The sequence below is a fragment of the Epargyreus clarus genome, unplaced genomic scaffold, assembly GCF_041222505.1.
Source record: "Epargyreus clarus isolate Ecla_fem2 unplaced genomic scaffold, WU_Ecla_fem_2.2 ptg000018l, whole genome shotgun sequence".
Classification (NCBI taxonomy): Eukaryota; Metazoa; Arthropoda; class Insecta; order Lepidoptera; family Hesperiidae; genus Epargyreus; species Epargyreus clarus.
In genome coordinates, this window is record NW_027332226.1 from 3909435 (window position 1) to 3926893 (window position 17459).

The following is a 17459-nucleotide window of genomic DNA, read 5'->3' on the forward strand; positions in this document are numbered from 1 at the left end:
TTTAATATTGTGGAAATGTAATTGTGGTACGTTTATTACGCAATTACGTTACGTTTTATTACATATTGAAAAAGTATAGTTAGTAGTGTATATTTCATTCATTCATTTTAAAGTTTTTATATACTATATTTTTTTATAGACTACTTATACTATATTTTTTTATAGACTACTTTTATTATCATTATAACGACTAATTATTAACTTCTAAATTGCTTATAACTTTGAAAAATCAGAGGTGTTTAATAATTGAACTTCTTGTATCACTAGGCAATCACTGCCTTCCAATTGAAGGCACTAGATTAGACTATTTATTTTGTGAACTAGATAGACTTTCGAACAATATCACCCTCGCGTTACTTTATCATAAAATTAGTAATTGTTTACAATTAACTGTATGTTTCTTACAGGTGAAACCCCAGCTGCCATGCAAGGCAGCGCGCAGTGGGCCCGAAGCTACGACTTCCCAACTGTTCTGTGTTATATCAGTGTTATCATAAACTGTGTTATGGTGGTATAAGTGGATAAACAAAGACAGAAGAACTAAGTTCGAATGTACAAAGTTACGAGTTGTGTTTGATAAGATTTTAAAATAATTCTAGGAATGGTCTTCCATCATTTATCGGCGCTAAGTTAGCTTTAGTCGGTTGGTTTTACTAAACTTTTATCTTGTTTAATGAGTACAGCAAATAAATTAAAATTTTATTTATTACAGAAAATATTTTCTAACTTTTACTTTTGGCAAGTTCGTGATGAGGCGATTGAGAGAAATATAATGGCATTATGCCAATTGTTGAATACCCGTTATTAATAATCAATCTATCGAATGTTTGCATACCAAATACCTAAATTCGTCAAATTATAAGTACTATAAATTGCCTCATTACCATTTTGGATAGGCAATAATTGCTGAGGAAAGTACTAGTTAGTGAACATCTCATATCATCTATTTTTCAGAAGATCTCGTTCAGAAATCCCTCCGATAAGTTTTAACGATTGCTAACCAATAATTTAAATCGAAATCCGCAGCCTAACGCACCACCGAAGCACTAAAATGTGCATATTATTGTAACCACTAATAGAGCCACTATCCAACTATAACAGCTTTCAACTATTACAATTAGAGTAAACAATTTGATTTTATACGCAAGTAAAGCGTAATCGTCTATTCGTAAAATCAACCGACTGCACCCGATTTTGGGCCGATAAATGAGGTGATACCCTAAGGTAACCGTGTTCTATATTTAATGAAGTTCGCAGTGAAGAAACTGTCTGTGCCAACGCATAGATTATATCCTAGGTATCAGGGTAACCGAAGATTCTGTACGTAAAGTATTGACAGCATTGGGAGATGCCTAATGTTCCATTCCACTTCATTGTTGTAAAATAAGTATTGTAGAGACTAATAAGGCTAGTATAGTCGATTGTTTTTCAGATCTGACGTTGATTTAAATAAAGAATGTTTTTAATACTGTAGTTTCATACTGTATGTGTAATTCCTTATTACCCGCTTATTGTTTTACTCTACATTCATAGTCCCACTTATACTTTGGTGGTCATATCGACTAACTATTTAAGGATTTTAAGGGTGCATTACATTTAATTGTAATACATAACATACAAAAGTTATTAAAACCAAAATCATCAATAACAAACCGTTGTTTGTTGTTGATGATTTTGGTTGATTGATAAGTTTATTAATAATGCCTTAAAAGGCAACTTTAATAAACAACTTACAGGGAAAAATCTTAAGAGAAAATGTTTTTTTTTGTAAATTACACAAAATTGTTTCCCATTCCATTTGGTTACATTCAGACATTATTACCGTTTCATACAAGAAAATTTGGGTACGTTGCTATTTCCTTTCTTCCTTCAAACTTAAATCGTATAGAGATACTAGCTGACCCGGCAAACGTTATGTTGCCATATAAATAAAAATATGTTAAGAGTGAACAACCGTTATCACTTGTTATGAAAAATAGATAGTAGCCGATTCTCAGACCTACTGAATATGCATATAAAATTTGGTGAAAATCGGTAAAGCCGTTTCGGAGTACACATTGTGACACGAAAATTGTATATATAAGATTTCTCTTATTACTATTACCCATTTACAGTTGCATGACTCTAAGATAGTGTTTATTCGTTTGGGGACGCAGTAAAACTCCACATTTGTAACAAAGTCAGTGACGGTAGCTTGAGAGGTCGTAAACGTTTTATGGCATCTGTCCACGTTGACTAGGATAGAACATTGTAACATTGACGACAGTTTGGAAGTTAATTACTCGTGACAAGGGGACTTAGGAGAAACATAAAGAGTACATATAGTTGAAGAAATAAATAATTAAGCGACAGATCTCTTGGTGGTTGAATGACACACATAACACACTATACCTATTTTCGTACAGTAGTAAATTGGATCTCTGTAGCGGGGTCACTGCCGCTAATGGACTTCTGTAATCTAAGACCAAGTCCTCATGGGTAGCAACGCACGTGTAACCTACTTCACGTAGAACTCTAATCTTATTTGAAGTTAATTACACCTATTAACGGGCGGCACTCGCCACTTACCATCGGATGGACTGCATCTTCGTTTACTTCTTCTATATCTATACATATAAATAAAATTGGAGTGTCTGTTTTTAATATTGAAATTACGGCTTTTTACTACATGCATATGAATATACGGTACATACATCAAAATAACATTTTTTTTTAATTTTTGTCTGTCTGTTTGTTCCGGCTAATCTCCGAAATGATTGGACCGATTTCGACGGGACTTTTATTGGTAGGTAGCTGATGTAATAAGGAGTAACTGAGGCTACTTATATTTTAGAACTAGCTGTGCCCCGCACCCCCGTGGTTTCACCCACGTTAGAATTAATTTTTAACGCGGGTAAAACCGCGGGGCACAGCTAGTTTTTATATAAAAAAAAACTTATACAAAGCCACACGCAGGTGTGTTGTTGCCGCTTAAGCTTAACTTGGAAAGTCTAATGTAAATTAACTTACATTTACTACTTACCTTTCTCATCGACCAGATTACAAAAATGCTTAAGATTTTTGTTATAAAGCAAAAAAGATACGACTTCGCTACGTAAATTCGTAAGGTATTACATATATAAAGACATAGTGCGATAGCAAAGATCATTAAAACTTATGTCACATTTACTATATTTTACACTTAGATCAGAGCTATCCATCGCAGTCATTTCAACATCAATTGACATTATGACTTGAGTTGGTGATAAATTTTCAGAAGGATATATTTAAATGAGAAAATCGGACTCATTCCTAGTTTAAACGATATAATCTCCCTCGCGCCTCCGATCTCTTTGACTCATTAACTCTGCTGAGATAAAACTGAAATATCATTTTGTATTATTTCCCAAAGCGTGTGGCCCGTTAAATAATTTAATGGAACAGTGAGATGAGATCCCTCATTCAAAATTTAATAGGTCCTCATTTTTGATGTTATATCAAAGGTTGTGAAATCGTCGTTATATTAAGGGCATGTTTACACTGGGTAATATATCACATATGACGGTGGTAGACTGCCACACCTGTTTTTGCTTATTTACAGCAGTGTCCAGCGCTGCCGTTTTCGGGTTTGAAAAGTGTGGTAATTTAGTCAACTAAATCCTTAGGGGTAACGACGTGTATGTAGCCAACTTCCGATAAGAATCTTATCTGGGGTTCATGTCCATGGGCGACCGAAGAGTGGCTTCGTTCGCCACATCATAACTTGACTAGTCCACGTTTTCCATGCCAGTTACTTGCAGAACTTTACTTTATGCGGCAGAACTTTACTTTTAACACTAGAAAGACCGGCGCCGTCAATTTGACGGTTTTATGAAATTAATCGTACATAACTTTTTACTCGTGTTTTCAACCACTCTGATATTTCATGACTTTTTCTAAAGTATTGTTTTTGAAGTAATTATATAATAATTCGCCAAGTACGAGTCGAACTCGCACATGGAGGCTTCCGTACTACCAAATGTTCATAATTTTAATTCATTTTATGATTTTCAACAATACTTAGTCATATGAAACAACAATAGATGACGTTGGGGTGACGATGGGACGACGATTATACGTAATCAAAGTATAATAAAATTAAAATAAGTATATTAAAATATATTTTATGGTTCTTATTTGTATTTATTATAATACCAGTTATAGTAGTAAACGTATTGTAAAAATTTCAACCGTCTTTCTAGTACAGTTTAACAGTTTGATCTAAAAATGCCGAAAAAATCCGGTTTGTTGTATGGAGATCCCCTTTAATATTCAACTTTATTTTATTTTTAGTATTTGTTGTTATAGCTGCCACCGTTATGCCTCCTCTGTCAAAATTTCATGTGTCTATCTATTACGGTTTAAGCGGTAGAGCCCTGTGACAGACGGACAGACGGACAGACAGCGAAGTCTTAGTAATAGGGTTCCGTTTTTACCCTTTGGGTACGGAACCCTAAAAAGTAATACTTTTATTTTTAAAATTACAATAAGAAATACCTATAAGGGCCACTGCCGTCAATTTGACGGTATAGAAAAACAAATCACTTGTTCGGCCACGTGATACGTAAATACACATGTTATTATAATTTTGAACAAAGTTGTACTTATTTTTGCTTATATTTGACAATTTCTTGTACGAATAATTTAATTATATTATTGAGCATTTTGGGGTCTGTAAGTCAACTTGTGTCAGTAGGTAATATTCTTCACATAGTATATTCTTCACAATGAGCATACGCCGTATATACTATATAATGGAGTGAAAATAGCACAAGAAATAGGTAATATCTAGTGAGAAGAGCGATATTACTAGTATATCAGTGCTATAAAGAAGAAATGGACCTTTCGATTCACTATCTGAATAGCAATCATCATCTTTCTTCAACTCCGAGGAAGATTTACCACAAACAACAATTGGTTACTATTGTGATGGTGGAAAACATATTAGAACTCGAGCTGGATGTAGATGCCGTATAACTAGTAGCTTGCAGTCTGAATTTGGCTCACCATCGACCACCTACAAGGTATCAATTGAGGGCTATATTCATATAGCCATAGACAGTCGCACAGTGGACATGTACTGAAAATTGATGCAACCGCGGGCGACAAAATCATCAAAACGTGTATTTTACAATATACTTGATCTAATTTATAAATAATCCAAGCTTTAATCTTAAATTACATATCGTAAGAAAACAAGAAAAGTGATGTCTTGTCAAATTTTCATTCTCCAGCTTATGAAACAACTTGATGCAGAACATTAGAATAACAGAAGTAATTTGACAATATTCCGAAGCTTAGACAATTATTGTCTTACTGAGGAAGTTGAAGCTACTAGGTAACACACAAAATAATAAAACACGAAAGTATTTAATAAAAGTCAATTGCAATAAAAATCATTCTTGTGATATTTGTTACATGACCAAAAAACCACCGTTTTGGCCAAATTTATACCTAAAATATGCAAATAAAAGCTAACTTATATCGCCATATATTTACTTATAAAATGAAGTAACAGTTTTTGCGACTTTAATTTTTATTTTTAACAATTATCACAATTATATTACTTGCCGTCAATTTGACGGCAGCAGGCTTTTTAGGTAGTGCAAAATGTCCGGGCCTACTAGTGTTAAGAACGTAACAGTTCTTAAATATTAAATAAAGTAAAACATGAAATATAAAGTAACTAATCAACAACTTTATACTGAACATTTTAGTTTCTTTCATAGTGCAGTTAAAGGAATGGTACTAGAAATGTCGCACAGATAATATTCAAAGGAAAATACAGCATAATTAAGGTGGGAACGTAATTTACATGAAGAAAATTGCTTTGTGTTATATCCGGAGAAAATTTAACGTATTGTGACGTTATTACGCTTCTCTGTCTCGTTCTTTCACGTTAAGACAAGTGAAACAGGTAGCCTATAAAAATATGTTTATGCGAAATATGCGGTAAAGGCATGATAATATTTTCTGTCTCATTTCCCGTGACTTGCTATTTCACCCATTATTTTGGTGGAAATCAAGTTTTTTTTTCTTTAATATAATATGGAGTAGTAGACGAGCGTGCCATCCACCTGATAGTATGTAGCTACTGCCGCCCATGGACATTTGTAATCGGCTCCAGATAGGATCAGATATTCGTACAACCACAGATGCGCCGCTACCCCTGAGGACTACGCTGGAACGCTTCGAAAAGGTATGTGTCCCTTACCACACCCTTTAAACCAGAACACAGCAGCGCTTAACACTGCTGTTATAAGGCAGAAATAGGTGTGACGGTGGTGCCGCCGGAGTCGAACCACAAAGGGTTCTACTACCTTTGGTGTAGCAGTGGTGCCGGACTTATTAATTTATTGATTTTTCTAGTAACTTAGCTTTATAAAGCTTGTCGAGTTTCAAAAAGATATACTTAAAAATTCTTTGTAACTGTTTCTTATATTTTTTTATTCAAATTGAGTTTGTATTAAATTACATAAATAATGAGTCTTCTCTCTGTTTTATTACTATTCAGTCTAACCCAATATGCTATCATTACATTAGATATATGTTAACAAATAATCAATTCAATGTCTTTCATACTAAGGATCAAGATTCATCATTTACTGCTTACTAGAAATTGTCATTTCGATCTTCAGTATTCAAATATTGGATAGTCAAATTTTGTTTATTTAACAAGCCCGAATTATTGATTTTCTTATTCTCTTTGCTTTCTTTAATTATTTCTTTCTTTTTCTTTTTCAATGTAATATCACAACTTAGAGGATAAACTTGTTTTGTATGTGAATATATCCATGTTTAGATATAAGCAGGTAGCTTCATATACACGGATCTGATGAATAATTTATTACTTACTCTTAAACTTCTACCGAAACCTGAATACTTGTTTTAAACTAATGAATCAATTTAAATATTTAAAACAATGTAACAAGTTCAAACTTGCTTACATTATCAATGTTTATAGAGCATTCGAAAATATTAACTTGGGTACTCGTTATAACTTAGTTAATAAATATTATTTTAATGTTCTCTTATTTGAAACATCTGCGATTTGAAAGTAATAGATTTTAGTTATGATTTATTCGTTGCTAGTTATATTATTTTAGATTTCGTTGGTTAATGTTACTAGTAACTCTATTATATCCCAATACTGAGCACACATTTTCCGTACAAGTGAGAGTGGTCTGGATAATATTCCACTACGCTGCTCTCATATGCATTGATAGATTAAGGTCGTCGTGTTAGTTACTGACGAATGCTGTGTAATTTCAAAATGTCCATATGGCCTCCGACAAGATTACATTGCTGTTATCTAATAACAACATAATAAGAATTGATGGACCCTTCAAAGTTAGAAATCAATCATCGTAGGGACGTGAACCTGTTCTTACACATTTAACACAGATTGGACACTAACTTTTACTCTGGATAATTAATTCGCATAGCAGCTTCGCGAAGAAGCTAGAAACATCACCCGATTAAGGAGAGAGACCCGCCCAGCAATGGAATATCTACAGACTTATATTTTGTACTGTGTAGGTCTGTGGGAATATCAAAAGATTTTCAAACAATCACATCATCATCATATTTATCTGTAACGCTCGAACGATGCAAACATGTACAACATGAAAAAAACTTCGCTATAAACCTGTCAATCAATACTGTTCCGGCCCGGAGTTTGTGCATTTTTCTCTTTTATTCGTGATGGTCAGCGTTGTAAACCGATAAGTGACAATGTTTGACACAATGCTGCATGCTGTACTGACATCCCTATTGACTGGCTGCAGTAGCCTTAGTATGAGTTATTACGTTTTTACAACAATTACTGTTTTTGTTTTTGTTTACGTATTTGCCCATACATTTCCAACGGACTGTATCCAGTCCGCTAAGGCGCGTCTGATAAGAACTGATTGGGAATGTATGGAAAAAACGTAAAAAGATACAAAAGTGGTCAATTTTGTAAAAACCTAAAAGTCATACTAAGTGTACCGGTTAAATAATGAAACACACATTATATAGGTACATACATACATACATAGGCCGTACCTGAAAAAATATAATGTACAAAAATATGATTTTGTCTGATACAACACTTACAATATTTATAAATACAAATGGGACCTATTTCGACATATTGTGACAAAGTAAATGTGATTCTAATCTAGGCAGATTTTTGGGGTTTTGTTGACATTGTTTAAATTTATATATTTGATTTTTTTGTATCTTGCGGTACTGCAAATTTGATATTATGTTGGCTCCACCCATAGATTCAAACTTTAGCAGCTTACACCAATACACTGTAAGGATATTGCTAAGGTGGTAGTACTGCGTATGAACAAGGTTTCACAAAAAATCCACAGCAAAAATTCCCTTGCACCTATTATAATAATACAAAAACTTTATACATAAAATACCGGAACAAATTAAACGTCAAGAAACGTAAACATGAAGACTATGACTTTAGAAATAATTTTAAATAAAGCAGAGTCGAGTTATTATACAAAAGACTTTTACCTGTATAAGGGTATATTAATTTATAAGATACTAGTGGTGCCCGCGGCTTCGCCCGCATTTTAAAGATATAATATGACATACATAAAACAAAAAAATCGTACCTTCATTGGAATGACAGTGGTGCCATCTGTCGGTCTTACCAACCCAACCCAACCCAAACCTTCGTGGGCTCTTGGACAACAACTTTGCAAATGATCATCACTTAATCAAATGCATAGTTTCCGATTTTATAAAATGTATATAGACAAATAATCATTATTCATTTTTATATAAATAGATAGATGATCGACTAACATGGATAAGTAAAGTAACTGTAAGTAAATTATGACAAAATCGAATTTCGATCTTCTGGGTTGAAAGATCGATTTACTGAATCGATCCATTACTGAAGATCGATTAAAATAATCGATTTTTTGGTTCAAAAGATCGATTCTCCGATTAATCGATCTCAGATCGCCATCCCATCCGTAGTTCCCGTGGGATTTCCGGGAAAAAAACTATCCTATGTCCTTTCTCGGGTCTCAGACTATCTTTGTACAAAATTCCATTAAAATCGGTTCAGTGGTTTAGGCGTGAAGAAGAGACATACAGACAGACAGAGTTACTTTCGCATTTATAATATTAGTAAGTATATCGATTAAAATAATCGACTTTTTGGTCCAAAAGATCGATTTTCCGATTAATCGATCTTAGATCGCCATCTCTAGTTCCCGTGGGATTTCCGGGATAAAAACTATCCTATGTCCGTTCTCGGGTCTCAGACTATCTTTGTACAAAATTTCATTAAAATCGGTTCAGTGGTTTAGGCGTGAAGAAAAGACAACCAGACAAACAGACAGACAGACAGACAGAGTTACTTTCGGATTTATAATATTAGTAAGGATTTTTCTAGCATTACAATACTTTTTTATATAAAAACAAAGAAGGATATCTAATCATATTCTTTAGAGAATAAGATGTCACAGAATGGATTGTCAAAGCAATTAATAATGAATGGAGCTTTTAATGAATCATTTATTATATAAAATAGTATTATGAATAATCATCTGCCACATGAAATAAAGCAAAATTGCACGTGTACAGCCAAATAAGCGTTATACTTTGGATGTCCATCAGAGTGAGGTGCTGGTAAAAATGTATGAAAATTCAACGCGGTCTTTTAAACACCTGTCAAACGACACTACTCTTGCTAGTTTATGAACGGGGTTTTGGCTCTTTGTGGACGGTTTATTAAAAAACGGTTCTTTACCTGTCGCCATATTTCTGTCTGAAAGGATTTTTACCGAAAAATACTAAACTGGGGCGGTTTAGAAATGGCAATATGGTAACAATGCCCTCTGCGTCCTCTAAACCTAAGCCTACTTGTTATAAGTTAATTACTATTAGTACTAGTAAATTAGAATAAACACAAAAGTCATTAGTGCTGAGAAATAATAAATTGAAAAGTAAGTAAAGTATATTAAGTCCACAATTTAGAGTTTACAATACTAGGATACATATATATATTTGGCTTTAGAATCCAATTTAGAACCTCTTATATATTAATTTCAGTCAAGCCGTTTGGGTTGTAGTGTATGCCAGATATTACCCACGGCAGTTAGGTAAAAAAGTGAACCACCTGTGTGGTTTTCAACCACAATTCATAGTGCTTAATGACTGTGAGTTAATCGAATCAGTTCAATATCCATTCATTGTTATTGTTTAATCGGTAATAATTTGAAATCGGTTGATGCGATAATAGTAATAGAGATTGGATATTTGGGAACCACGTATTTAAATGTTATCAAAGATCACAAATGATACCAAATACAATAAAATCTTGCGATTTGCGGTATAATCACACAATATACACGCAGTGAAAAACAAGCTTTTTGCTTATAGTCTTCAGGGGCAGCAACGAATTTTTGATCTGCTTTATCGGACTTCTATTTGGATGTAGAACCTTTGTAACCTTTGTTTGAACCATATGTCACAATAGCCACGTAATATCAAACGCACAATACATCAGGAGGTCCGCCAAGTCGAGCCAAAGTTAGTTTGTTATTTATATCAAGCGAAACAACGAGTATGGTTCGACTGGGGAACTTTTGGCGTTTCGGTTGAAGGATGTGTACCTATTGTCGTACATATGAGGCAACTATCTTATCTTAGGAATCAATTCCAGGTTGAACAGGGTTCTATATACCTTGTGTATGGAGTTGGATACCAAAGTGATGATTTACAATCAAGACTTCAAACTTGTTTGCTATTACAACTTTATATAAAAAAATGTTTTAATAATGATCACATGCTTTACGAGTATGTTCTACACCATAGGCCGTGTATTCTACACACAGCGTAGGTAAGTACATAGAGCGTGAAAATTCCCGACATTTAAACCAGCGAATTCATTGCGGAAAACCTTTCCGAAACGGTTCCGTTCCGTTTAAAAGGCCGCGGAATTCGCGACCGGCTCAACTGCATTGTGGCTCAAAAGGCGGCGCAAATGGTGAAATTTCATCCAACTTTACACTGCTTTCACGCCAAACCGTCTTTTCCACTTGACACGTGTTCCCACTTTTTATTTAACTCCTTTCACCGGCTTGCGTGTAGTCGACATACATATATATCTCACTCGACATCGCAGTGTGAACCTTGTTTCGAAGTTTTAAGAGGCGATATTGAAGTTCTAGCCGTAACTTGGGTGGTTAACTGTACATAGACCAAGAGACTTTGCCCTCAGGCACACGCCACGGTTGAAAGGAGCTAATCGAAACCTAGTCAATGGAAAAGTGCTCTCGATAGGGCTGTCAACGGTTTCTATTTACAGTATTTTATTTTCCGTTACAAGTTGGTTTACAGTTAGAGAGTTTTGTGATTGGTTTCGAAGTTGCAGATTGTTCAATGGGTAAGGATTTTGTTCTTATTTTAAGGTTTTCCTCATTTATAGCATACATTTTTACCCGACTGCCAAGGAAGGGTTATGTTTTTCGCGCGTATCTTGTATGTTTGTCTTTCTTTATTTGATCCGATCTATCTAACGGCTGGATGAATTTGAACAGTTAAGGTGTCATTATATTTGTCTCAATGACCCGAGTGTCCTTAGATAGGTGTTAGTAAAAAAAATCGAAATGGCGGATTTTTGGCGCGAAATAGTAACACATAAAAAAAAAAGTTAACCGAACCTATCGAGTAGGGTATCAAATGAAAGGAAATTAATCGGAGATTATAAAAACATATTTGTATATATATAAAACAGTAAGGTGACTGACTGACTGACTAACTAAATGACTTTTTCATTATTCAGAAATCAACGTACAGCCTAAGCCAAGGACCTTACAGTTCTGAAATTTTGCACATAGGTTCTCTATATAGCGTGAATAAGTACTAAGAAAGGCCTTTTGGAAATTCTACCCTTAAGAGGGTAAAATAGGGTAAAACTGTTTTTTTGTAATCCTTTAATTTTGAAGCATCTACTATAAAATTTTGTATTTGGCTTTCTGGATAGGAATAAGGACTGACTTATTTATCCCCCTCCGAAAAATCAACCCCTTAGAGGGTAAAATAAGGGTTAAAAGTTCATTTGTACAATCGTCAATTTTGAAGCAAACACTATGAAATTTTGTTTCAGGCTTGTTGTATAAAAATAATGAAATTCTACCTCTAACGAGGTAAAATAATGATCGAAACTTTGATTTACTGAAGTTATATATTTTATAGACCCTAAATGGTGGATTGTTTCGCGAAATAGTAACACGTTTTAAAAAAAAGTTAACCAAGCCTATCGAGTACGATGTCAAAATAAAGGAAATTAAGAGGAGATTACACATACATTATATAATATATCTTATATATAAAATTCTCGTGTTAGTTACTGTACTCCTCCGAAACGACTTCACCGATTTTCACCAATTTTTATATACATATTCAGTAGGTCTGAGAATCGGCCACTATCTATTTTTTACCCCTAAATGATAAGGGTTGTTCACCCTTAACATTTTTTTTATTTATATGGCAATAAAAAGTTTGCCGGGTCAGCTAGTACATATATACTCGTATATATGTACTACGGTAAATGTAAGCAATCGGTATTTATCTATAATTACCGGTAATTATCCATAATTACCGGTAATTAATATATTATATATTACCATGTGCGTTGGTAATTATAGATAATTACCAACGCATATACAACGCAATACATTATTGGCTTTACATGATTTGGACCCACCCGCTCGCAGGGCGCTGCCGCACCCTGCTCGCTTAGTTTTATATTTTCTTTTATGTTCCAACCTAACCTAACCAATCCTAAAGAATTTTATACCGGTTTGGTATTGGTTAGGTTAGGTTGGAACATATAAGAAAATGGAAAACTAAGCGAGCAGGGCGCGGTAGCGCCCTGCGAGCGGTTAAGTCCAATTTACGATAATTCGGACCTAAACTGTATGATTCATAGTTACTGTAATACAAACAACCAAGGTACAACATAATTCATCATTAATATAATGAATAATAGTAAGGAAGTAGTAAGGCTATTTTGAGTTTTATTTTAATAAACATTTGATTCCGATGTTTGATTTCATTGTTCACTTACTACATTTACTAAAGGGGTATGGTAATTTTATACAATTGCCGGTAAATGTGATTAATTCGAAAGTTTTTACAACCTTTACCACGAGCACTGGTAATTATGCATAGTTCCCGGTAATTATACATAATAACTGCACTATCCACATTTACCGTAACATATACATATCGAGATGACTGTCTGACTAAATGAGTGAGTTGCTGTGCCAGAGATCAACGCAAAGGGAAACCGCTGAATTTAAGCGTGCTGGAATTTTACACATAGGTTCTTTAAATAGCGTAAATGAGCACTACGAGGATAAAATAGCATAATATTGTTTGAACATCTTTTGGTTTTGAAGCAGACACCTACTATGAAACTTTGTATTTGGCTTTCTGAAAAAAAATATGAAATGCCTATTTCATTGCTTTTGGAAATTCTACTTCAGCCTCTTTGGTGCAGTCGGGTTTTTGATTTTTTAAATTAATTACTTGTTAAAACTTTGATCAAGCAGACCAACAGTCTGTTCTTTTTTTACATAATTTTGCATACCGTTATGTTTTGGAAATTGAAGTTAAGTGATGGTAACGCCACCCATTTAAATACATTTGTAATGACTATCAAAATTAAATAGGACTGTTGTCGATACACAGTACATATACATTGCTGCTCCTTAGGATTAAGTTGGAATGACGTGTAAATGTCTCTTACCCATACCTTTAGACCAGGAAATAAACCTTAACTCTTCATTTATAAGGCAGAAACAGAAGAGGTTTTGAAAGATATAGAAAACTGTTTAGGTCCAAAATTTCTTAAATGAACTATTAAACTGAACTAACAGTAGCACAACATGATGAGGTAACTCTCAATGATTTCTCTTACGGAACGAACTATAGCATTTTCCAATTATAAATTCGTTGGTGACAGCCCTAGGCATCGACAGAAATCTAATGGCGTACAAAAAACGATGATTTAAAACAAAAGCAGCATAAAATAGAATCTTACCGTTTTCCTATTTAAATGGTTTTCTCTTTCTGGTCTTTAACAGTTCCGTCTAGGAAACCTCTGCAATTACCTTTTATTAGTTTTTTTCTTTTTCTTTTAATTCTGATACTTTTGTTCTTCTTGATTAAATTAGGAATTCATTTGTGAAATACTTGGAGCACAGTTCATTTGGGTGTCCAAAAACATTAAAAAGTAATGCGTGAGAACTTTAGAATTTGTAAATTTAATATAGCCATATATGGAAAAATTCATGTTAGGGCTTTCACATCAGAAGAAGCTTATATATGTGAGGTGTAAATATTTCGGCGAAATCCCATCAGGAATTTGAATTTAGTCCAGTTTTTTACTTAATTCTAACTTAAATCAAGTATGCTATTATGTATGACTATGGGTATGTCAACCTCATCTCTACTAGACTAGATATCTATACTAGATTTATGCTCTAGTCAACTGTCACTTTTTAACAATCTTCTCAATAATATAGGTTAATAATAAGCTGGATTTCCGCTACCTTCTTTAAAATGATGCTATTTAAATCATATTGAGGCAGGCAAAGAGGCAGACTGTTTGTAGTTATATCCCACTGCTGGGCAGGAGCCTGTCTTAACGACTTGGGAAACTAGGACAATTTCCATGCTACACCAATACACATTCATCATGGACTATTTAATTACATATTAATTAGTACAAAACAAGAAAGTCGACTCTAGGAGTCAAATTAATATGCAAGGTACGAAAGCATGCATGCATGTACTGTTCTTTGGTCCCACGTTTTGGCACAATGGCAACTCGTATTCGTGAATGAGAGCTATTTGCGGAAACCGCTTTGTTCCCAACCTGAGCATTGTTTAAATTTTACAATACCTCTATCATTTATTCAGTGAAACACGTGTAAACGGTTGTAGGAAAAAACGGAAAGTATTAAATAAACAGGTGTTGATTCCAAGTAATGTACCGACTAAAGTGGAATATTTATACAGAATTTTTTCAAGTGGGTTTCTGTAATTTTAAATATGTTTTACATGAAATAAAAGATGCAAAAAGCGTACAGATCCCCTCTTGTACGTAATCACTACCGCTAGTTACCTGTAGCTGCATCAGTAGTTAAATTGGTAAGAGTCCTACCGATTGTTACCCATAAACGCATAGCTTGTGGACCCTAGTCGCCTAAGTTTAAGAGCCTAAATTTTAAAGTTATACTTCTTTAGGCGTATTTGGGAGAAATTATGAAAGTATTTTTTTACAACATCGTCATCTTTAATAGGCGCCATAAGATGACTATAAGTATGTAAGAATATAGTAAATGTCGAATGTTTTGTAGAAAAGCTACCGATGTGCCAAAGAAGTCAACTTTGTACCACGTGCGTATGCAAGTTTTTTTTTATAACATAAGAGTAGCAGACGTGCATGCAGTCCACCTAATGGTAAGTGGCTGCTGCCGCCCATGGACATCTGTAATCAACCCCAGATAGTATTAGATATTCCTACCTGAGGTCGGCGACAGATGCGCCTCTACCCCTGAGGACTAAGCTGGAACACCTCGGAAAAGTCTGTCTCCATTACCACACCCTTTAAACGGAACAAAGCAGCGCCTAACACTGCTGTTATTAGGTAGAAATAGGTGTGGTGGTGGTGCCGCCGGAGTCGAACCACAAAGGGTTCTACCACCTTCAAATGTACACTACGCTTTTTTATATTCACCGAGTAGAAAACGTCATACTACTATTTGCTTCTCGCCACAATTTTTTAAGCATAACTATATTATCATTTGTTTAATTTCGGAGACAGAAAAACAGTTTCGAGTATGTGAATCCAGTATTTTGCTTGAAATAGCCTAACAGCGTCCCGTTGTTTGTCGAAATCTCGAGCTGCGTAATCTTCCGCTGTTCGAGGTAATATATCACCGGGATGGGCTTATTTCATGTATGCTAAGTGTAATTAATATCCTGGAGTGTATAATACTGCCGAAATAAAATACGTAGCCTGTTAGTATAACTCCTGTGAAAACTCAGCACGTTATACTTGTCCGTTGTTTATTATACTGAGAAGTCTTCTCTGTACATCCCCTAATAAAGATACGAATCCGGAAAAAGTACATTTAACTTAACTTAATAAAATTGCAGTTGAGTTCAATATTCCGATTGAGTTTAGAGACCCTTACAACAAAAGGGATAAGTGTCAAATAATTTATAATTTTTCATATAGCCTATCTGTATAAGTTTTAGGTCGCTAGTTTGATCCGAAATATAATTTAGAATCCTCAGGCGCTAGTGACGATAGTGTAAGGGCTCGTACACAAAACTGCGATGCGACGCGACGCGAATTCGCAACGCAGAAAATTGCGACACGAATTGCTGCGATATCGTGCGGCATAGAAAATTTTGGGTTCATCCATATATCATATATCATTTATTTTATATTTAGTTTCCCAAAGAACAGGGCGCTCCTCAATCAGTAATATAAAAACGTCAACGACGTACTTTGTCATTTTTTTACTTTAAAGTATACGTCTTCCCACCCAACAAATACAGGTCTGTACGTCTTCCGCACACACTGTCTCAGAACGAACTAAAAATGGCGTCAACAAGTATGACGAAACATCGCAGGAATGTGCGATGCGAATTAATTCGCAAGTTCTTGCGATGCGTCGAGGGAGCTCGCAGATTTTTACGATGCGACATCGCATCGCAGTTTTGTGTACGAGCCCTAAGTGTAAACAATGTAAATACCGATGAGTGGTTCGCTGCTCCTTTCGGCGACCGGTCGTCCTTGATGGCACACACATTCGCGACTCCCAAATCACCTCCTTAATAAACTATACATAATTATATACGTCCAGTGACGATTTCCGAATGCCGACTGTATGTATTATGTGTGTAATGTCAGAAACGTCAATATTTCAAATTTTGAATGTACTTTTTATAATCAGTATTTCGACCAGTTCAAAATACTGAACATTATCCGTAAAAATAAGTGTACCAGATATGAACTGTGTAAAATTAAGTACAAACTTTAGTTATCTGTAACAGACCGTAAGTGTACTAGGTAGGAAATCCACAAGATTAAGGACGAAACTTTAGATTTCATGCCTACAAACTAGACCTTCAGAAACAAAACTGTTAACTAATGGATAATGGATAGGCATTGGGATTACATCGATTAGAACCACAAACTTAAACTAATAGGAACACTCCTTTCCAGGCAAATTTCATACTACGGGAGTAGAAAGTGCCACAATTTTACTTTTTAATTGAAAATAGTCATTAACCCAAACATCGTCGTTAAAAGGAACCCCTATTTACATGTTGTTTTTTTTTACTACGGAGATCATATTATTCCGTTAACGGGTTGATTAGGGCATGATAGAACCGCACTT

General features: G+C 34.6%; 2 protein-coding genes across 2 annotated transcripts in view; one reads left to right on the plus strand and one right to left on the minus strand.

Moving 5' to 3' along the window:
• LOC140749691 (zwei Ig domain protein zig-8) overlaps positions 1-691 on the plus strand; it is a 48464-nt gene extending 47773 nt beyond the window's left edge. The window contains exon 7 of the mRNA XM_073082813.1: positions 408-691. Within this exon, the coding sequence (XP_072938914.1) occupies positions 408-517 (110 nt within the window). The 3' untranslated portion in view covers positions 518-691. The remainder of the gene's footprint in view (positions 1-407) is intronic.
• LOC140749555 (zwei Ig domain protein zig-8) overlaps positions 1-17459 on the minus strand; it is a 286333-nt gene that overhangs the window by 225567 nt on the left and 43307 nt on the right. The window lies entirely within an intron of this gene.